Here is a 22,089-nt window from a genome sequence, read left to right as displayed (position 1 = left end):
CAAATGTTCGACTCGTATCTCCAAGACATATTATTTTTTGAATTACTTGTTTTTGACTAGTTCTCTTTCATCTGTAAGTCTCTTTTTATAGTTTTGACTATGTCCTACAAATTTCTAGACATGTAAGTATAATGTGCAAACATGCAGCTCTCAAGTTAAAATGGTAGAAGCATGTGATGTGTATATTTGTTCCCGACCATCTTCCACCTTCACGCATTGAAGAAGAATGCAAGCTCCACCTAGAACTATTCTTTTTGTCTCTACTTTTCCAATAAACCAAAATGAAAAAAAATAATAAAAGCTACTTACTCCACCCCCTAATTTAAAATTAGTTCAAAATTACATATCCAAAAAAAAATTATCAAAATTTTTCATGCATATTTCTGGACAACTTGTGCAGTCAAAACGCGCACTTCCCAAAACACGAAGATTGTTTAGTAGCGTAGGCGGAGTGAAAACTCATGCTCAAAATAACAGCAAGGTCGAAATAAGGTTTTGTTATAGTGGCCTTGGCATTAATCAAGCATCAAAGCTATATATATTAGAACAAGAAAGCCATGACATAATGTCAATGCTCTGTCTACGAAGCTTACAAGCCAAGAAAGATGTTAAATACATTGTAAGGTACACAAAAATACAAAACATTGAAACATCTTGGTAAGCTGCCTAGAAATAATTTGGATTTGGAACGTAGTATGTACATAGAAATCAAACCAACAATCAATCTTCAATTTGGACATCCATTTTCCGAGTCTGGGAATGAAACATTTCAACTATATCAGCAGCAGTGCTGCATTCGTCTGGGTTTCTGTCTGACACTCTGCAAATAAATCTTGGAAATCTGATAGAGATGCCTCTAGAAGGATGAACCAAACCAATGGCAGCATGGTGAACTGGGGATACTGTAAAGTCTGCACCTCTTATTTCCCAAACAAGTTGTGGACAAAACCACATGTCTGGTGTCTCTCCTGTTTGATAATATGGCGGCTTTTTTGACAACAATTTGTCCTCAGATAAGAATTCTTTCATCTGCATCACAATGTCAATATTCATGTCAATGATGATAAAAGAATGTTTCCACCAAGTTAAAAGCTTCAAAAAGAAGTAATAGCTTTGTGCATCTTCAGTTAACAATCATTGTGCGGTGTCTTGAAAACTCTAGTTAAAACCCGACGAGGGGTCAGTTTAGCCTTGTGCTATTACTACAACAGGATAAAGTTAAAAACTCATGATATCAATAAAAACTAGGTTCTCACTAAAAGCTTTTTTTTGCTTTGATCATACTTTCTCAGCCCTGGTCCCCTGTTTCTTTCTCCTACCTACGCCCAAGTTCATGCTAAACGCAGCCAGTAGGCTGAAACTAATATATATATAGTGAAAAGTAAATGACCTTCATTTGTCAAAATTTTGTTTCATATTAAGTCCTAAGCAAATTTATACTAACTTCCACTTGCTCCAAACTGCAAAAAAATAATTACAAATATGAAAAACATAATTTCCTCAAGGATGTCCCAAAGAGCGTGGTGAGCCAGGGAGGTAACCAAAATATGTGATTATTCTGCTATTTGATTTTAAATATTCTGATTATGTAACAAAACAGGCTGTCTCCCCTGCCATAAAAAATTACTCTGGTCTTCAAGGTCCAAATTATTGTTCATTTAAGTGTCCTCGTGTTCTATCTTCCCGAACATGAATGACCAATATAATGGCTAATGTAATGACTACTAACTTGTAAAAGTCAACATTAAAAAAGCAAAATATCATCTATAACGATCTATGCAAGCAAAAGTAACATTGATATGGCATATTAACGACTTTAAGTGAAAGAACTGTGAAATAAAAAACTATCATAATATCCTTTAACTTTCTAGACAAAATGTCTAGGGTACTTCAGTGCTAGCTGGCACAGCCCATAGGGTTCTGCATCTTCTACCATAGATGCATGATTAGCATGCCCAGAATATTTCAAAGGATATGTCAAAACTACTTGTACCTCAATGTAAAAAGAGTCTGTGAACCCAGACATTACTCGGCACACACTTTGATACTCTTCAGTTTCAGGATTGAAACATGCCATGAGAAATGGACTATACCTGTGAAGTAAAAGATTCAGAACAACAACAGTGCAGTAACTCACTCACTTATAAAAAATTATCATAAACAAAAGGCATCTAGTGCTATAGTGCTCTGGTCATGGCGGACTCTAGGGAACCGTCGGAGTCATTGCATATCCGTGGTTGAGAACTCTTATCATACATATTGTATGAGATTGATTCCAGAACTGGAACCCGTGACCTTTAGTTACAACTAACAACATCAATCACAGTATCAAGCTCCCTACGTAAAACAAAATATCACGAGGCCATGAAAACCGCAGGGTCCTTTTTCTGCATCTTTCTTTTCTATATGATATATGTTAACAAAGTTCTAATGTATTACATGAAGTTCTAAAGTTTGTGTTCATCAAATGAAATTATAAATGGAGTTATAAAAAGGAGCTTCGCACCATTCAAAGTTCAAACCATACTCTTATGCAGTAATGCAAGAGAAAATGGTTTAATTTTTTTTTTCTTTCCAGTTTCATTGCATTGTCTTAAAAGATTTCAGCATTCATAAAAAAGAAAGAGATGATAAACTACCATCCAGCTTTCCTTCCATTTCCATGCCAAGCACCAATTGGTACTAAATCAAGAGTATCATTTAATCCTTCCACATAATCTCGTTTGACCTATAAAATGATGCCATGGGACATTAGACAGGTTCAATATCCCTTTCTCTGTGTGTATATTGTATAAAGCAACCAAAGTACTGTAACACAAATAATAACCTTTAACCATTTGTCAGAACGCTTCGATGGAGAATACCCAGCATCAATATCCAACGTTTTCACCATAATTCCTTCACATGAAGAGTGCAGTGCATCTTCAAGGAAAGCATTTATTCTAGTTAATGTGGCTTCACATGTTAAGCAAGCATCATCTGCTTCTATCTACAATTGAAGTATTCATTTGTACATAAGCACATTAAGTGAGGTCCACTGAAGAAAGAAAAAAAGAAAATAACAACAGTAAACTTAAACACTCACAGATGTTTCTTTTGCATATTCAAAATACCCAGGTCGTTCATCATAGAACAAAGCCTTCAGATCTGTATAAATTTGAAGACATGAAAAAGCATTAACAAAGTGTAATTATGAGTAACAGTACATTTTGTCTTGCATGAAAATGCAGAAGATTCATAATCTAAACAACCAGATGCATACACTTTCGTCTTAGGCGGAGAGGGAAACCCAGTAACCTGCAAACAGTACTTCAATGGATCAGCAAGACTGTATATGAAACACAATATCAACTGCTAAAAACAAATAATCTAAGTGTCTTTAATATTATAAAAATTTTGCTTATATTCATCTACTTTCCTTTAACTTGAGATCCATAGCTTAATCATCATTGATTAACTGCAAAACCAATTAATAAGTAAAGAAAATGTAACATTTTTACGCTATCTGTTTTTATAGGTTACACAATATAACATTAATTACACCATCTTGCATACTGTCCATCGATACACCAAAAATATGATGGATTAGAAGCTTATGAGGTGGATAGTTTAGCATATACTCCCCTTTTATCACTGATTCACTATATTATCCTGCCTTACACAGTACAGATGATCGAAAAGGGCAGTCAACAAAAATTACTTGTGTATGGTCCATCAGAATTTCTACCAAGTTTGCAACTAATTCTCATAAAATTGGGTAAAATGAAGTTTTAGATAATTACTGTTCTCCATTTGCAAACATGATATCGAAGACAAAGATGCAAATGCCCACCTGCATGAACAATATATTAAAAACAAATCCTGAGAATTCAACTAAAAAGAGAGTCAAAGAAGAGAAGTACAAAGAATATTAGAAATCCCCCAGAACAGTCACAAAGGCTTGCTAAATGTAGGAAAAAATGATACACAATGATGTTTAAAAACTCAGGTGCTACGGTGGAAAGACCCAATTGTAGTCAATTGATGAAACCAAATTTGGCCAGTAGAATTTTGTCATTTAGTTGTCTAGTTTTATTATCCGAGTTGCCTCCAGATCTGTGTTCATAATTGAATTCTACTTGAACAAAACGATGACAGATTAGGAGGATTTGCCACCCTCTTTTCTCAAATGTAATATTTTTTCATGTCTAAATAAATTTCTATTTTTATCTAAAAAAGGATAGATCTTACCACCAACATTATCAAGAAACATTTGATGGGCAAAAATCCTCCGTGTTTCAGAAAAAAATATGATTATGTTTGGTAAGTTTTAACTAAAGGCTCTAAAGTGCCAAGCACTTGGGCGCTTGATCTATATAAGAGAAAGTTCTAAGCAAGCAGCTCACTATCACACATATTTCTGCACTGGATCAAGTGGATGATATCCTTACCAAGTCTTTGTCTAATCCATGTTTCTGTTCACTACTTCACGCAGAGACAAACACAAGGCATTGACTACTTTTCAACCACCCTCCCTTTGGAGAGGGAATGACTACTAGTACATGGTCAATACTGTGTATCATAAGTAGCAGATTTCTAGGACACTCGAGAATACACCACTGAGTTAGCTAAGCAATGACTATTAGTCTGCTAGTGTGGTGGTTATTCTGAGACGGCTAGTTAGATTTGAAATAACTAATGTGATTCAGAACATGGTTAGAAATAAAACATATAGATTCAGATTTCTCTCCATAATTCTTCTCTACGTCATGGAATTCTTTTAAGCACGAATGTGTTTCTCTTTCTTTTATCCATGCAAGTTACTGACCTTTATGCTCTCTTTGGTGACTAAAGTATCCTTGCCTCCTCTCCCACGTGAAGATAGCTCCTGGAAAGACATAATCCTACATCCATTTTTTCTATCAATGCCAACAACCTGAAAGGAACAAAAACCATAAAATTAGGATGGAATAACAGAAGATTAACTAGCAAGAGCAAATAAAAATTATTATATGGCAGAAAACAGCTGTGTACCTCGGCATCAATTATGAAAGTTGATGCAACAGGCTTGCAAGATTCCTTTATCATGTCAACCAGATCAGGGAATCTCGAAGTTGATTCATCTCCATTTCTTGAAAAAACAAGAACTGATCCATCAACTAATTTGTGAATTTGAGCTCGCTGACCATCATACCTGGAGATACATTTATCTTAGCTTAGCAAGTCATATGAAAAAGAGGTACAGTTCGTCCTTTCCCAACAAATCTCAATATCCAATAAAATCACTGATAGTTTTGAGAGTCTATAAAAGGAAACTTGGGAACAATAATGGAGAGAATCAAAACAGTAATGTAAAGAATCAAAACAGTAATGCAGAGAATCAAAACAGTAATGTAGAGAATCAAAATCTCATAACTGATTTAGTGGGGGAGGCGCATGATTAGTGGACAGGTGGCATAGGAGAGAGATTCTGGATCTGATGGTTATATAGAGAAGGAATGTTCAGTATCTGAGGGCAGGAATTTAGTACGTAGTCTCACTACATTGGGAGATTCTAGGTGTCTCAAAATACCTAGGCTATCTTTATTTTTTCTGCATTTACAATTTCCGTTTCAACCATTGTAATCGACAGTTAGATCCCATTTGAACTCTAACTGGATTATTCATTATTCAGAAATAATATTTCCCTTTCTCATCATAATTTTACTATTTCAGTTCTAATACTAAATTGAATCCTATCAATCACTGAATTGAAAAGTATCACCAGTAGAATACAAGATCGGACATTTCAATTATATGCACGAAGATATGATTTCTCACAAGAACTTTGGAGTTGAAAGAGATTACAAATGTTACAGTTTAAAATTTTGCATTCCTTACTGCTTCATTTTTGTAAAATAATGCAAGTAGTCAATGTAAAATGAGCATTACAGTTTCATCACAACCATAAGTATTCACTATATCATCAAATAGGTAAAATTTATCTTATGACATGGTCAGAAGAGAAATGCAAGTGTTGGTGTTAAGTGCAATAATGCATCAGGAACTAGTTCACACTAGTGTTAATGACTCTAATACCAAACTAATGGCTGAAGAATAAAACAACTATATAGCCAGATTAGAAATCATTTTTAATAAGTTACAAATAAGATTTGGAAATCAAAATTTGCATGACAGAATGTTAATTGTTCAGTTTTGAATTTGCAATCAATAATTATATAATGAGTTTGCCTTGCACTGCACTCCTACCTTTAAGCTCATCTTGAAAAGGTACATAACTTGGGTTCAGCTAATTTCAAGGAATTTATTTCATTGGGATTGATTAATTTTTTATTATTATTATTATTATTATTATTATTATTCATCTCACTATATCTTGATGATTAAAAAATCAGTCTAAAATGTGTTTACCATGTGTTTTGATAAAACTCTATAGAGAAATGCCTGAGCAGGCATACACTAAAATTCTACTAGATTCATCATATTAAATGCTCTATTGCTATAGCAATCACTTTCAATTTTCAAGGCATGTAGAAGTAATAATGTAGGTCAAAACTTCATATCACCCGGTATTATTTTATATACACATCCAAGCAAACAAGATTTTAAATGATTACTTGCTATACCGTGTCCATGGTTATGCAATTAGATCTCAAAGAAGACATGGAGATAATAAAGTTAAAGGAAAGTAAGTAATTAAAGAATAAGACATACTTATATTCACATGTGAATGCTTTATTTTGAAATAGCTTCAATGCTTGGGGAATGCCATTGGTGATCCTACAAAGAAAAATAAAAAGGAAAATACATTACTATAAGAAAAAGAATCTGGACTGTGTTTCCAAAGTGATTACTCTTGAGTTAAGAAAAGAAGGTTCTAGAAACTTTGAAATTAATCATAAAGCACTCAGGAGAGAGCCAATACATAAAATAGTATACAAACAGGGCCTATATATGAAATAGTATATACTTTGCAAGCATAGGCTTGATTGGGATTCCTGGAACCATTGATAAACTTGAAACTGAAAACTCAATGCCTTTGTTCATGAGAGTTGGTACTATGATATCCTGCATAAAAAGACAATGAAAATATGAAACATCATCAGAATACTGCATTATTGCTCATACAAGGCCAAAACTAGGTAGAGATTATCCTCAAGATGTCAGCATTTACACAAACAAATAAGACACGTAAAGAGTCTCACATTTGATTTTGTAAGGCCTTCAAACATGTTTATAAGTGGTGGGCAATCCTTACTTTACAAGCCGGTTTTGTGAGAATTGGGTTATGCCCAACCCAAATTCTAAGATGACCATCAAGAGAAATTAAGAACATTTTAACATGAATAAAATTATAGGACATTCACATTGCTAAGAGTCTCATTATGGATGATTTTCCTATCTACAATCCATTGGATCACCGGCTAACGGGTTATTCGGGTCACGCTCCAAATGTCCAATCCTAGGCATTAAGGGTGTGTGTTGAGAATCTACATTAAATGTGATATGGCCTGAAAATTTGTTTAAAAGTGAGTGCCATCCCACACTCTCTAACACTCCCTCTCTTGTTGGGTGAAATTCATGTGAGCCGTCTCAACTCTTTGTGGGACCCATTTTCAAAAGAGAAATGATATTTGTACAACCACTTTATGAAAACTTTCTCTCTCATACTCACATTGTGTTTTTTACTTTCTCTCTCTATTGGTTTGGTTTTCATGTCAATTCTTACTTTTCTTCGTATGTCTTTGGTTGTCCCATAAGTTATCCCACTAATAGTTGTTTTCAAAATAGCGGGACCTACATAAATTTTATCCAACAAGAGTGTGTTGAAATTAGTGTTACTATCACTCCTCATAGGAGTAACGTACAATAACTTAATGAGCTCAATAATACAATAGTTTCAAGAGAAATTCTAGCAATACATTCTTTCAACAAACCCGTTATTATTGACTGAAATTCATGTGGCTCTAACCAATGAAGGAGTGAATTCTACCAAAAAGAAAGCGGAACCCATATAAATTTCATCCACTAATTAAGAGTGTGTCACTAACTCTCCTCACAATTCCAGTCATAAAACCTATATATGGGTAAGACCAACTATTCAAATATTAAATACTTACCAAATTTGGCAGTATGTTATATGCTTCAACAACTGCCACAGAAAGGACCTGGAAAGGTGGGAAAAATCATTAGTAAAAGAAATAGATCTATTTCTATTAGAGAATTTTTCACACACAAAACAAGTCCCATGAACCTTATGAGCATGTAACAAAATATTAATGTCAATCCTATCAAGCATTGCAGCACAAATAAAACTGACAACTGTGCATGTAGCTTCATCTTTCCACATAAAAGCTTTCAAAGCATATTTTGGAGAATAGCTATAAGTCCTTATATTGGCAAAAGATGAATGGTAAACATTCAATGTTTGGACAAACATGAATGTTAGATAAATGAAAAGGAATCGAGAAAGCTAATAGTTGAACTACAGATCACCGAATCATTGAAATTGCACAGATATCTGGAAGCTACCATATAATTGCTTTTGCATTACCTAGAAGGTAGTTACAAAAAGAATAAGCTTTTCGGATCTCATAGATAAGGCTTACCCTCTGAATTTGACAGGAATGTTTGTTAGATTTAGAGGTTTTGGCAGGAATGTAAGAGATAAAGAGCTCATGAGTGTGAAATCTCTGATGCTACTAGGTGAGAGCATGGCACTCGAATTATTTGGGGAGTTGGATCAGGAAAATTTGAGGATTGCATTTACCTCTGAAATCACGTTTTCATTGGCATTACGTCATAATTCAGATCAAGTGCAAGATTACACAGAACGGCTAGGATTGGCAAACTTTGCATAACTGGTGTGCTTTATTGTATGATTAGCTTGTATTATATTTTCCTTTCTCTAAGTAGAACTTATAATCATCTGTTCCTGAACCCTTTTTTTGTAGTACTTCTACTTTTGTTGAAAAGGAAAAATTAAAGTGTCCCTTTCCTAGATATACAAATGGATTTAAAAGAATAGTGTCATTCATACACCTTTCGCCATAGATTATCCAATGAGGTTATCCTATCCTATGTTTCCTATTGTCCCACTAAACGAAAGCTCCTCTAAACCTCTACACATAAAATGCCATATAAAAAGTAACCATTATGAAAAAAATAATATCAACCATTACAAAAATAGACAGAAAAGTAAAATAACATAAATTGGTCATAGTAAAAAAAAAAAGCAAATGATTCCAAAATAGACCTGAAGCGCTGCCTTCAAATTTTCTGCTGTTCCTTCTTCGTACACAGTTGGGCGAGAATTCATAACAACAGCATGAGCCAATGCAGGCAAAACAGTTCTAAGCATTGCCCCAATCCTCAAGTTCCTGACCTACACAAGAAGCACATTTGAGAAGAAAGGACACTTGCATGCAGAGATAAAATCTAGAAAAAAGGGTATTTCATAAATATAATCATCCACCATCATATGTGTAAACTTAGTCAGAATAGTAAATATTGAAATATGTTTTGAGAGAGAAGACCATCAGTCTAGCCAGGTATGGTTATTGATGAACTAACTTCACATAGTTCCAAAATTTGAGAGAAAACAGAGAACAGAAAGTGTGTAATCTGTATTATGATTAACTGAATGTAAAACTATTATATCAATGCTATATATATAGGAGAACTGTTATGTAGCTAACAGAGAGTGCCAGCTGTAACTAAATACAGTTATTTTACTAATGTATTACAATTTACAACTAACAAATCTGAAAAGTTACATAGAGATACAGGATACATCACATACATAACAACATATAATAAAAGAAATGTCTAATAAAAAAAACAATGATAATTTTAATATTGATAATTTGGAATCTAATTTTTTAACTCTGGTTACAACATAAAGTATAACAAGCATTTTTAATTTTAAGACACTATTACGCATTGACTATTGAAGCTCTCAAATATCCAAATTGAAGGTGGACAGAAGATAGATATGGCATGCAAGGGCACTGTCTAGTTCTCAACTTGATTATCTGGTAAGCAAAATAAAATTCCTTGTATCTTTCCTTGGTATACTCACAAGAGAGGAAAGTTGTTGACATCACCATATTAACACAAAATATTCAATATCGAGGAAAACCTAGAGTCAAATGCTTTGGCCTTTTCACATGAAGGACCTCAACGCTATGAAATGATTAACTTCAGAAATAGGATTCGCTCACTATCATTTTTCCCTCTCTGCTGGATTATCTTCAAAGGCAAACATAAACATATTTTCCAAGATTATATATATTATTTTATTCGATGAAAATGTCTTGGATTATTATACACAAATGATATATACATTATACAAAGAGGCAAGTAATACCATAACAAGAGAAAAATCAATGTTGAAATAAAAGTGCAAAACTATTAAGGAAATTCATGTAAATCAAGTAGGTTAAGACCCTAGAATCGAGAGTGATAACTTGGGGATAAACTCTAGGTGATTAATCGAGGAATGACGGATTGAAGAATAAATTAACACATAGGATGGGTTCCTGAGAGGATGAGAATAAGCTATGGTGTGCTTCATTCGGGGACTCTCTCATTCTTTTCTGGTCCAAATACACCCTTCTTTCTCTCATATTTGTGAACACCACCAAATATGCGAAGTCCGAAAAGTTGCATAAAACATGACATTCTCATTTTTCCAATATCAGATAGACATAAATCCAAAATTCTTAGACCTAGCAATACCTCTTCTTTCCCGCAGACAATCAGTTTACATTTATCTATAAATTTGACTAAAATACAAAACAAATACCTATATTAAATTTATAGCCCTTAGTGAGACTTATGGCACGCTATAACCTAGAAATGGAATAAACTCCCCTCCATCTAAACTACTTTGCACTCAGAAACAGGGGATATTTACCAAGGTTCGAACAAGAAACTTCATCTCCTTTTCACGGCAAGAACGCATGAGATGAAGAATGATGCCTTTCTTTCGTAATGTGCTTCCATTGCCTGTTTGTACACTGATGAGTACTACATAAGAACATGTAGAACAATACTTAAAGATTTAAATAGAAAAAAAATGAAAGAACTAACATAGAAGGAAAAGCAATAAAAGCATAAGATAAATAAATTTTACAATTGGCCCCTTTACTTTATAATTGTCTGAATTTGGAGCACTTGTTCTGGAATCAAGATTACCTCCAAGAAAGATATCAAAACAAGAAATTGGTCTCCTAAATTCCTAATAGTGACCATGATCACTGTATAACATGCCACAACCTGGAGCTCTTTTGAAAGGTACATGTAAATAACTTCCTAGTGTGCGGTTGATAAAGAGTACATGACATATATGCTACATAGAGAAGGTAATGTCAACAAGTAAGACTGCTAAAAAGTTAATCCAAGTGACCATCTTCCTCAACATCTCTGGATCTTTGAGAACACTTCCATCACCAAACATGATCTGTACAGTTTGGTTTTATCAATAATCGGAAGATTCCCCAAATATTTGTGCAGTTTGGTTTATAGATCGAGGCTTTAATTCTTGTTTGTGCTTCTATTTCTGTATATGTAGAATTCCCAAAAAAAAAGCATAATTTGTAAGACCAAAACTTAAGTTGGGCAGGGGGGCAACCCAGTCAACCCTCTATGAGGAAGTTTCAATTTCTTTTTTTTAGGAAAATTCAAAGGGACAAGAACGCGCTAACTTGATTGAAACATCAAGCCAACAAGTCAAATATTCAAACAATTTATATTAATTACTACGACTACCACAATCCAATACTGCTCGATGAACACTTACTTTAATATACTCTAAGATATATCATCTAGTTAAGTCAATGCCTAGGACTTCTGTTACGAGGAACTCAGGTTCATAATAATATACATACATTTAAATTAAATAATCTGAAGTGAATGACAAGTTACTATCACATCAAGGCTCATCGTGAACAATAATAATTCTCAACTAAACATCTGAGGAGCAAACCATTGAGTGATATATTTAATTATACCCCTAGTAATGCTATGAATTACAATAAGAAACAGAACAGTTAACACCTTATCTTTCGCAGTGCAGAGTAAATATCCTTAATTAGAAGCGGTGTAGGTGGTGCAAGCAATCTCTGTGTTTGACGACACTCTTGAGCAACATCACCTTTAAAATCCCAGATTATTTCAATCATTCAAAATCTTCAACTGATATATAGGTTTAGTTTAAAAGCCAAAAACTATAAAAATCATCCAACCAAGGTCGCCCAGTTTATTATACATCTCCTTTATTTTCAATCGGTTTGTCCCACATGCCTCTTCGAGTGCTGTAGTGACTAAACTTCCACCAATATTTAGTTCCTGCATTAAAGGCATGTCGCATGGATCTTTATTTGTGCATAATAACCCTCATTGCCACATAGTAGACTCCAATATTTATTTGTGCATAATAACCCTCATTACCACATAGAAGCTAAAGAAACATAAATTATTAACAACCAGAAATAGTTTTGTACTTTTCCATAGGAAAACCAGAAATTGGCTTCTGGATTACAGAGGCTATTTTTTTTAATCAGTATGCCCATGTGTTATTTACCAACAAATAAATAAATAATAACTATAGTTTTGAAACCAAGGTTACACTCCTTGCTGCCATGATCTAAAGAAAAGGAGGATCAAAATAAAAAGGAATAAACATTCAAAAGCCAAGGAGTGAAAATTGGTGGGTTTTGATCCAAAGAAACAACAATAATGAAGGGCTAAAATAAAATATGAGTGTGTGTTTTTAAGGAACTCAGGTTCAACACTTTCAAGTGAAGAGAGCTTTTCAATCTTGACACCAAACACAACCACAGGGACAGTATAAACTATAAAGGTTGTATTTTATAAATACTGAGTTAAAGTTTCAATCTCATCGAGGCTAAATATGGTGAAAGTAAAAGCTTCCAAAATATCAATACTGGAAATAAACCTACCACATTTTCATGGTCTGCAGCAATTTTGTTTGTACATAGATACACAGCAGGAAGCACGTCTTCTGGAGACAAGACCAACAAACTGTGTAATAGAAACATTGCACATACGTAATGTTTCTCAATCAGCCAAATACTGGTAAAACTGTTTCCTTATTCCGAAAAGAAAAAAAAAAAAAAAAAGGGGGAAATGGATAATACAAAGAGCATGATCAGTATGAAAGGACCTTCTGAACATGTTGCATAGTATGGAAGTAGCTTTTATCTTTCCTTTCTCATCCTCAAGCAGGCTGAAGGTTCGTGCAAGATGTAAATATGGCGCCGGTTGTCCATCTCTCCAACACGCTGCGCATTTATGCCAGTTGTACACACATTTTACAAAACAGACCTTGACTAAAAAGTGCAAATATAAAGTGCAAATTACTTCTAAACAGAGTATATTTAGTGGTAGGGGGAGGAGGGATAAAATAAAATAAAATCAACACAAACCATGTTCTTTGGGGTTGTATTTATCAGATGGTAGTGATACATGAGTTGCATCTACATTATCTCTTAATACTCTATGCATAGAAATATCAGGTATAACATTCAACTCTTTTGACACATACTTCTTCTCTAAAGGTCTGTCAACTTTGCATTCCCCTTGAACTGATATTTCCCTTTCACCAAGATTGCAAGAATTAGAGTAATATATATCCAATGCCTTGTTGATGTCTCCTTTTGCCTCCTCAATTATAGTAATTGCTTGCTTTTTCAATGACTCGTCCCCGTTTATTATTTGCATAAACTGATCAATCTCTTGCTTATACATATTTCCAGCATCAGTTGGCACCAATTCTTCAACTTCGGGGCTCTCACCAGGCTTCGATCCAAATTGATCAGATTGAGTATCACCAGGCATCACAGGCATTGCTTTGCCAAAGAATTTTGTTATTGTTGCCTGCTTTGAACCACTTGATTCTGATTTTGCTTTGACTTTTACTTTCTTGTTTGACTTACTTTCACTACCCTTCTTTCTTTTGGAAGGGGAAATCTGATTTGATAGTGCTTTCCTTAGGTTAGTCAATTTAGACTCTTGACTTCGAAAAAGGTCCAATTTTTTTGTAGTGCTGTTTGTATTGTTGAGGTTTGATTTTGAAAACGGACTGGCGTCATTCGATGAGAAAGACTTGAGATTTGATTTTGAAAGCGGACTGGTGTCATTCGATGAGCAAGATCTGTGTGTTGGAACTGGAGTTTGACTGGAATTTACTTGCTCATGAAATTCAGTTTCACGTTCAAAGAAATTAGAAACAGCTTCAACGACGTTGCTCCCAGAGATGCTGATCAGATCTAACATCTGGCTTCGGGTGACCCATGTGGGCAAACAACAACTTAATTCCTGAACAACTTTCTCTTTTTCCTCATCATTTAGCAACGTAGGATCTTCTATGCAAGTTTCTCCCATACAAGATGATAGACTCATAGCAACATCCTGATCAATACTTTTATCCCCTCCCACATCAGACGGCTTCACCTCTTTCTCGACGCTATGCCCTGGTTCCGTATCATTACCAACATCCTTCCCGACCTCAAAACCCGATCTACCAGAGTCACACTGCTTAAAACCCTTTAAAAACTCATGCTTGTTGGCCGTCTCATCAACCAATCCAGCAAAATACTTCCTCATTTTATCAACATGTTTACTATCACTCTTTTCAACATCTAAACCCACAGTTGGAACGACCTTCTTCGGTTTCAAAAACCTCACATATTCCCTAAGCTCCTCATAATTCGAATGCTCACTATACGGCACAAGATGAATCTTACACGAATCTTTCTCCCTAACCTTAAACTTATCACGCTTCACTTCATAAGTCCATCCAGTCGGCACAAACCCCACAACCTTAGAATACCCTCTCTCAACCATAATCTCCTTCATCCTAACAAAATTCGGCCTAAAATAAGGCCAAGTCTCCCCCAACACATTCCACCCAACAACATGCACATTACTCTCCAACCTATCCTCGGTAAACTCACCACTCTCACCATACCCAAGAGCCCGCAAAACCTCCATCTTTTTTCCATCCACACACACTTTCTTCCCACACCTCCGTGCAATCTCAAGCAAAATCTTCTCCTTACCAACAACATAAGTAGCAACAAGAAACAAAACATTCTCACCATCACATTCCTTTACGACATCAACGATATAATCAACCGATTCATTTTGAGTCGGAAAAACAAATTTGGGATGACAATAAGTCGTATCCAAAAACACAGCATCCGCACCAATAAATTCACCAAGATTCAAATCCAACAACATTTCACGATTAAACCTAAAATCACCAGTATGAACATACCTAGGGGATTCAGTTTCATTCACTTTAAAAAGAAACTGAACGGCGCCAGGGCAGTGATTGGCATCAATTAGGGTTACAACGGAGCCGTCGATGACGACGGATTGGTTGAGAGAGAGAGGGTGGACGAAAGGGGATGGGATGTGGAGAATGTTAATGAGGAGGTGGGAGGTGATTGGAGAACAGAAGATGATGCCGTGGGACCAGGAGGAAGAGAGGGGGGAGTAGTGATCGGAGTGGAAGTGGGAGAGGAAGTAGGTGAAGGAGGAGGGGGTGGTGTGGCGGAAGGAGTCGATGAGGAAGCGGGTGTTGGGGATGAGTTTGGAGTGGGGGATGGTGGAGGAAGGGAGTGGTGGGAGGGGGAGGGTGGGTGGTGGGAGATTGAGGGATTGAAGTGCGTTGAGGTATAATTGGGTGGAGTTTAACGATTCTAGGGTTTGGGATTTGGATTTCGGAGCCATGGAATCATTCAACACTATGGACCAGATTTTGGAATTGGAAATGGAAAAAGAAAAGGGTTTTTTTTTCAGTTTTCTCCTCCTTTGAACGAGGTGGTTAATCTATGGCGCCAAACCCAAATTTTTCTACCCTTTGCCACGGAGTGCTTCCTTTGAACGAGGTGGAGTACTTTTTTTTAACTGTTTGTTTAGCGGTGAAAGTTGCACAAAAATATACAAAGGTGGAAATTTGTGGATTCAAATATACACTTTATATGTCATAACCTTACTTTCGATTATGGTTTGAGCAATATATATAGAAAGTATATGTGAGTAGTCTAAGTAGTTCATCAAAGTTAGGACGGATTTTAAGGTTCAACGAACGCTAACAAAGATACTTACAAATCATTCATCTAAGATGTTCACGTCCTTAAAATATAAGTCAACTTCTTATCAATTGAGTAAATCATCGTTGACACTCCCTTTCATGATTTCTTATTTATTGATTTTTTATCACTATTTAATCAAATTATGGGTAAATACTTAGAGAGTAATTAATGTTACAAGCACAAGTGTCTATTTTGTTTTTCCCATAATCATATATGAGGTACGTCCAACATTAAATGTGAGTTCTTCTCTCAACCTAAATTCAAGAATTGATGTGCCATGTTGTAGGAACATGACTCCTCCACTAGACCAAACTCATGTTGGTTGCGTTGAAGTTTTAATCTACAAGTGTATTTATTTATTTTTAATGTTGATTATAGTGATGAGTGAGTATTTTTATGTCTACTACCTTACCATTACCATCTTTAAGTATAATTAGATTTTTGGTATAAACCAGGTATCCTCCGCCCGCAACTGCGAAGATTAATCCCTCGAGTATTGTGGGACCCAAATGGGCAGCTGGCTCTCCCTAAGTATTAGATTAGATTAACCTCATTCAACATTGTATTAAAAATATAGTGTTTGCTTGTTGTTAAGTTAAGCATGATTCAAATTCCATAAATTATCTAACAATACATGATTAGGATGGAGTTATTAGTCAGGGAAAATGCATGATCTAAGAAAAATAGTCTTCTATTGATGGCCGTAAGAATACTTCCTGTTCTTGTGTGGTGGAAGGATTATGGCATCAGTTATTTTATTTTACTATTAAAAAAATTGGTAAAACATAAGAATGTGGAATGAGATCTATTTAGTACATTTTTTTGAAGATGCTATGTCAAAAAAAATTAAGATGTTGAATTTGAGAAATGAGATAGATAGTTGTAAAAACAAGAAATGGATGTTGTGTAAAGGGTAAACCAATATATCCAAAAACTCAAATTGTGGGGTTTGGAGATGCTAACTTCAAGTCAAATTGTGGGGTTTGGGTAATCTAGAATTGATCACTGGTGTTGAAGATGAAGTGCTTACAATCGGCATTAGACTGGAATATGTCATGTTAGTTCAGTATATGTGATCCAATTCAACATCTCATCTCCAAAACACAGCAAAATTTAACGTCAATATATCATATAAATAATCTTTTACAAGACGGGGCAGTTGCAAACGATCCCGATCCAAATGGAAAGGAAAAGCAGGAAATTGTTTAAGAGAAGGGGAAGGGAGTTTAAAAAAGACTATATGTAGAGCATAAATTAAACTGCACACATATTGCTCACAAAGGCAAATGGTAGTGGCAGGAAAATTTGCTCGACAGAAAGCTGAATACAATTGTATTTCAGTTCTCATTCTTTGTTGCTTCTCTTGGATGACCCTTTCCCTGACCGCCGTTGTTTCCTTGAGTTTGCATTATAATTTTTCTGCCATTGAAGATTTATATTAAATTTAACAGTAACAACATAATCATTGTTCTATAATTGAAATGCTAGCTTTCTTTACCTTCTTTCCCAATCTCTTCTTATGCAGCTTCGGTCCTTTCTCATTCTTCATTGTATTATCCTAAAAGGTTTAAAAGAAAATTAGTTTTCCAAGCATATTTAATAATACATGAGTTTCTTTAATTTGATAAGTCTCGAATATTTGGTCGAGTCGCAGTAGAATGTAATCAAATTGTCAACGAACCAACCTCAGTATCTTCGGTTTGGATCTCTGCAACCTCTTCGTTCTTTTTAAATCTTTTCTTATACGGCTTTGGTCCTTTGCCATTCTTCTTTGTATTATCCTAAAAATTTATAAAAGAAAAATTAGTTTTCCAAGCATATTCAATAATAAATTAGTTTTTTCAGTTTGACAAGTCTCTAATATTTTCATTTAGCCGAGTTGTAGTAGAATGTAATCAAACTGTTGAAGAACCAACCTCAGTATCTTCAGTTTGCATCTCTGTGGCCTCTTTGTTCTTCTTAAATCTCTTCTTAAACGGCTTTGATCCTTTGCCATTCTTCTTTGTATTATCCAAAAATTAATAAAAGAAAAATTAGTTTTCTAAGCATATTCAATAATAATAAATTAGTTTCTTCAATTTGATAAGTCCAATATTTCATTTGGCCAAGTTGCAGTAGAATGCAATCAAATTGTTGAAGAACCAACCTCAGCATCTTCGGCTTCATTGTCTGAGACCTCTTGGTCCTCTATTTCACCATCACTGTTGAGCATGGCTTTCAGTCTACCTTTCTCATGTAGTTTTTCAGATCGAGCGTGTCTCTACAGTTATAACAAAGTCATCATTAGATCTACATCAATGACAAGTAAAAGTTGATACTGCATCAGATGCAAAAGTTTGACGGGAATATTGATTCAAGCTATATCTTTTGCTAAAAGGGGATTCTCATTCTCCACAAACAGGGATTAGAACAGCTTGAAGCATGCTACTACCATCCCAGAGTACCTAAATAGTCGAAAACTCCAAGCGTGCATAAATAGTCAAACATGTAACGCTTGCATTTACATAGAACTTCCCAGTTCAAACCAGGTACTGAATATCCAAAAAATGAATATGAAAAATGCAATAATTGATCTTTTGGTGAAGAATATTTAAGAGATTATGGCTTTCTTCTCAAACTATAGTTGCACTAATAGTAAAGATTGATGCATAAGCATTGAGAAACCATAGGAAAAAGTGCAGTACCTTTGATTGAAGATGATTCCGCAAAGTGTCCTCAGTCAAACATATAACCCGAGGACATAACCTGCACTTAAATACTGATTTGATTTGTAAGACAAGAGAGGATGGTATATCTGATGGTAGGGGTTTCTTTTCAGCCATAACATTAGACTTTTCATAGTTACGTTCGCTAGGAAACTCTTTATTAGTAATCATTTCTCTTTCATTTATAGTTCCAGCATCATCTTCACTAGATAGCAGACCTGGAGTAATATCAATGATAAAACAATAAATGAAAAAGGATAATTTTCCAGAGAATAAAGCAATGCAGTTCACATAAAAAGCTGGTAAAAGTAAAACAGATGCAATTACCACATAAATAGGCAACACCTTACACCTTATTGATGTAAGTAGCAGACACAAAAGCAAAATGACAAATGAATTATTGTATGAAAACAAGTAACACATTGATGGATTCGATTTGGATTGTGCTAATTGGCATGTCAGATCTCAAAAGTGTGTGGCTATTATTTTGAGACATGGCTGCCTGAGAGACCGAGGTGACTCAAACATCCTATGTGTAGGAAACATTTGTGATTGTCAGCTGACCAAATCCTGTTTAATACCATACAAAATCTAAAATGTGCCCCACAGTTCCTTGAATTTATAAAATATTCAGCTACGAAATCTATTGAGCCATGCAGTGTAGTTAATCGCGGATAGCGGAAAATAGCGGATTGTTAAAATTCCGACACACAATGGGGGCTATAATGCTGCCATATCCTCTATTTAACAACATTTTGAACTAAATAGCGTATCGTGGAACAATAGTGGTTTGTCTAAATTCCGCTACGCTATAGCAGTATAACACCGCTATAGCCGCTATTTAACAACACTGGAGCCGTGTAAAGAGCTATAAATATGCACAAAATACAAATAACTCACGATCCTATTGTAACTCAATTCCTCCCTTTGCCTTCTATGATTTTGAAGGTGTCTTGTCCAATTTTTGTATCTTCTTGTCAACGACTGAAATGTACCTTCTGACTATCCTCTTCCACTTAAAGGAAAATGTTATGCTAAAAAGTGTGTTTTTCTAAAAGCAAAATTTTGGATATTTATAGGAACCATTTACTTAATTAACCCTAAAATCATGCCCTTCTGCCTAAATTGCACTCTTCTATGCATGTTCCACCACTGTTCATGTCAAAATCAACATCATGTACAACCCTCCAGGCCCCACAGTCTCCTGCTACCATGACTTACTATGTCACACCATTATCCATGAAAGTGTGACTTCTATGCTCCACAAAAATGGAAGTGAATGAGCAGATAATAGAGAAGGGGTTGATCAACAAGCATAGAGCAAGGGTTGTGATGTATACAATTTTAACTTCTTTAGAACTGAGGTTGGCAAAAAAATTGAGAGAGCCGCATTTAGATATGCTACTTGTGTGTGTCCCGAAAACGCTGATTCGGTTTTCAACCTAGAAAGGGTCGGGGTCCAGCTCGCCCATCTGAGATATAACCTGACTTTTGAGGTTAATCAAAGTTATAATTTCATCTATGGGGGGCTAGAATAGGAAACTTAATCACATACAAGGGGACTAACGTTCTCTAACATTGCTGATGGAATACAAATAAAAAATATCATCAAGAAAATTCAAAACTTGAGCTGAAGGATAATAACTCGAAGCAGACATTACAAAGAAATCCTACCTGCAGAGTTTGCATCAATGTCATTGGCAGGACTGTCCTCACTTTTATATCCTGCATAGCCAAAATAAAATGTTAAAAATGTGAATAAGTGACAAACAATAACAAACAGCATCACAACAAAAACTCATTCCCATTGCATTATAAAATAGCAAACAAAACATCTCAAGCCCCTTTACAAAATATCAGTCAGATGATACCATACAACAAGTGATTATGAAAACGATAGTCAACGAGCTTCAGTCACTATACTTACGGTTACAGAAGCTAGGAAGAAAACCCACTTTTGAATTGGATAAACTTCTCAAAAAGCACTTGCATAAAACAAAATATTCAAAGAACATTACAATATGGGTTATTTATTCATACAATATCTTTACATATATAATTTGAAAAGTTTAATTACTATGCACTGACATTGTTAAGTAATTTTACACACGCATTCAATGATGGATAATTGTATTAACATTTCAATTAATTAATATGACAACTCGCTTCATATTCATTAATTGACATGACAACATATCACGGGATGCATGTGTAAACTATTTGTACACCGACAATGTATACTGATTAAATTCTAAGTTGAAATTAGCTTTTCCATTTCAATTTTTACACAACGCCCTCGATTTTGCCTTCCTTCTCGGTAAACACCTATAAGCTTATAAATACTCTTTCATAAATGACAAAACTATAAACTTATTTTACTTGATAAGCTTCCAATAGCTAGAAGTTAATCCAAATTTTAAACTATGACCAAAATGTGGAGAGTATCTATAACTAAGGGCCTTTTGGGATTGCCTTATTTGAGCTACATAAGCACTGTTTGGGATAAGTTGTGAAAACAGGATGTGACATGTTCATGAGTTTATTACAGCTTATTTCCATAAGCACTCCACGATAACATATGAAAACAGCTTATAGCTTATACAAAAACAGTTTAACTTGTTTTAAAATAAATAAATAAATAAAAAAAAAAACAGTTTGACTTTATTTTATGTTTTTTGACGAAATAGATTATAATAAGCTCTTATGCTAAAAGCTGCAAAATAAGTTGTTTATCTAGACAATGCCTTAATGAAAATTGAGAATGTCATGCAACTTATCAGAGCTAATAATCCATTACTCATCAATATAAAAACTTTTTCGAGAAAAAACAAAGCGAATGAACGAACCAGAAGATGCAGAGCTAACTTCACCATCACTATCATTATCATCATTGTCGTCGCTTACTTGTGCAACTTGATTATTATCATAATCTTCATCAGAGGATGAAGAAGAATTACCAGAACCATCTCTATCACCGTGATCAACCTTAAAGAATCTCCTCTTAATCATTTTTTTCGTCTCGAACGTTACAACAAAAAACAGAGAAGAAGAAGAAGAAGAAGTTAGCAACGACGGCGAGAGAATGAAGCGGCAGAGTGTGAAACGGGCGAAAATATTGAAACCGAGAGTTGGATACGGGTCCACGGGTTTACAATCTTGGGCCTAAAAAAAGCCCATGTATATGCTCTTACTCTTTGAGAGTTGCTCTTCTCCTATCTAGAATTACTCATTCCTCTAAAAAAAAAAAGTCGAACGCGAGTTAACTTACGTATGTGCAT

The 22,089-nt window shown here is 34.9% G+C and overlaps 2 protein-coding genes across 8 annotated transcripts; both read right to left on the bottom strand.

The window, feature by feature from the left end:
- Positions 1-493: 493 nt before the first annotated feature.
- On the bottom strand, positions 494-15,899 carry LOC11442607 (DNA ligase 6). Of its 4 annotated transcripts, XM_003624360.4 has the most exons (19): positions 13,431-15,893; positions 13,169-13,286; positions 12,945-13,026; positions 12,228-12,330; positions 12,040-12,136; positions 10,898-11,000; positions 9,236-9,364; positions 8,100-8,147; positions 6,950-7,047; positions 6,694-6,759; positions 5,014-5,173; positions 4,808-4,915; positions 3,783-3,832; positions 3,263-3,297; positions 3,086-3,147; positions 2,828-2,989; positions 2,640-2,728; positions 1,994-2,093; positions 494-1,029 (listed from the first exon to the last, which is right to left on the bottom strand). In XM_003624360.4, the coding sequence occupies exons 1-19, from the start codon at positions 15,739-15,741 to the stop codon at positions 721-723; spliced, it is 4,230 nt and encodes a 1,409-aa protein (XP_003624408.2). In that variant the 5' UTR covers positions 15,742-15,893; the 3' UTR covers positions 494-720. The 4 variants fall into 4 exon arrangements, 3 of the variants coding, with proteins under 3 accessions (XP_003624408.2, XP_013449435.1, XP_039684208.1); XM_013593981.3 differs by lacking the exon at positions 3,783-3,832 and having other exon boundaries at positions 3,252-3,297; positions 13,431-15,895; XR_003006903.2 differs by lacking the exons at positions 494-1,029; positions 1,994-2,093; positions 2,640-2,728 and having other exon boundaries at positions 2,902-2,989; positions 3,252-3,297; positions 13,431-15,899.
- Positions 15,900-17,088: 1,189 nt separating this feature from the next.
- Positions 17,089-21,901, bottom strand: LOC11435692 (uncharacterized protein DDB_G0284459). 4 transcript variants are annotated; one of them, XM_024769624.2, is made up of 8 exons: positions 21,658-21,900; positions 20,486-20,536; positions 18,791-19,029; positions 18,253-18,366; positions 18,023-18,106; positions 17,792-17,887; positions 17,605-17,664; positions 17,089-17,525 (listed from the first exon to the last, which is right to left on the bottom strand). In XM_024769624.2, the coding sequence occupies exons 1-8, from the start codon at positions 21,818-21,820 to the stop codon at positions 17,451-17,453; spliced, it is 882 nt and encodes a 293-aa protein (XP_024625392.1). In that variant the 5' UTR covers positions 21,821-21,900; the 3' UTR covers positions 17,089-17,450. The 4 variants fall into 4 exon arrangements, with proteins under 4 accessions (XP_024625392.1, XP_003624407.1, XP_024625393.1 ...); XM_003624359.4 differs by having other exon boundaries at positions 18,023-18,103; positions 21,658-21,899; XM_024769625.2 differs by lacking the exon at positions 17,792-17,887 and having other exon boundaries at positions 21,658-21,901.
- Positions 21,902-22,089: the final 188 nt, after the last annotated feature.

This window comes from Medicago truncatula, chromosome 7, assembly GCF_003473485.1.
Source record: "Medicago truncatula cultivar Jemalong A17 chromosome 7, MtrunA17r5.0-ANR, whole genome shotgun sequence".
Taxonomy (NCBI): domain Eukaryota; kingdom Viridiplantae; phylum Streptophyta; class Magnoliopsida; order Fabales; family Fabaceae; genus Medicago; species Medicago truncatula.
The sequence above is the reverse complement of the archived record's forward strand: the minus strand, read 5'-3'. Positions and strand labels throughout refer to the sequence as shown.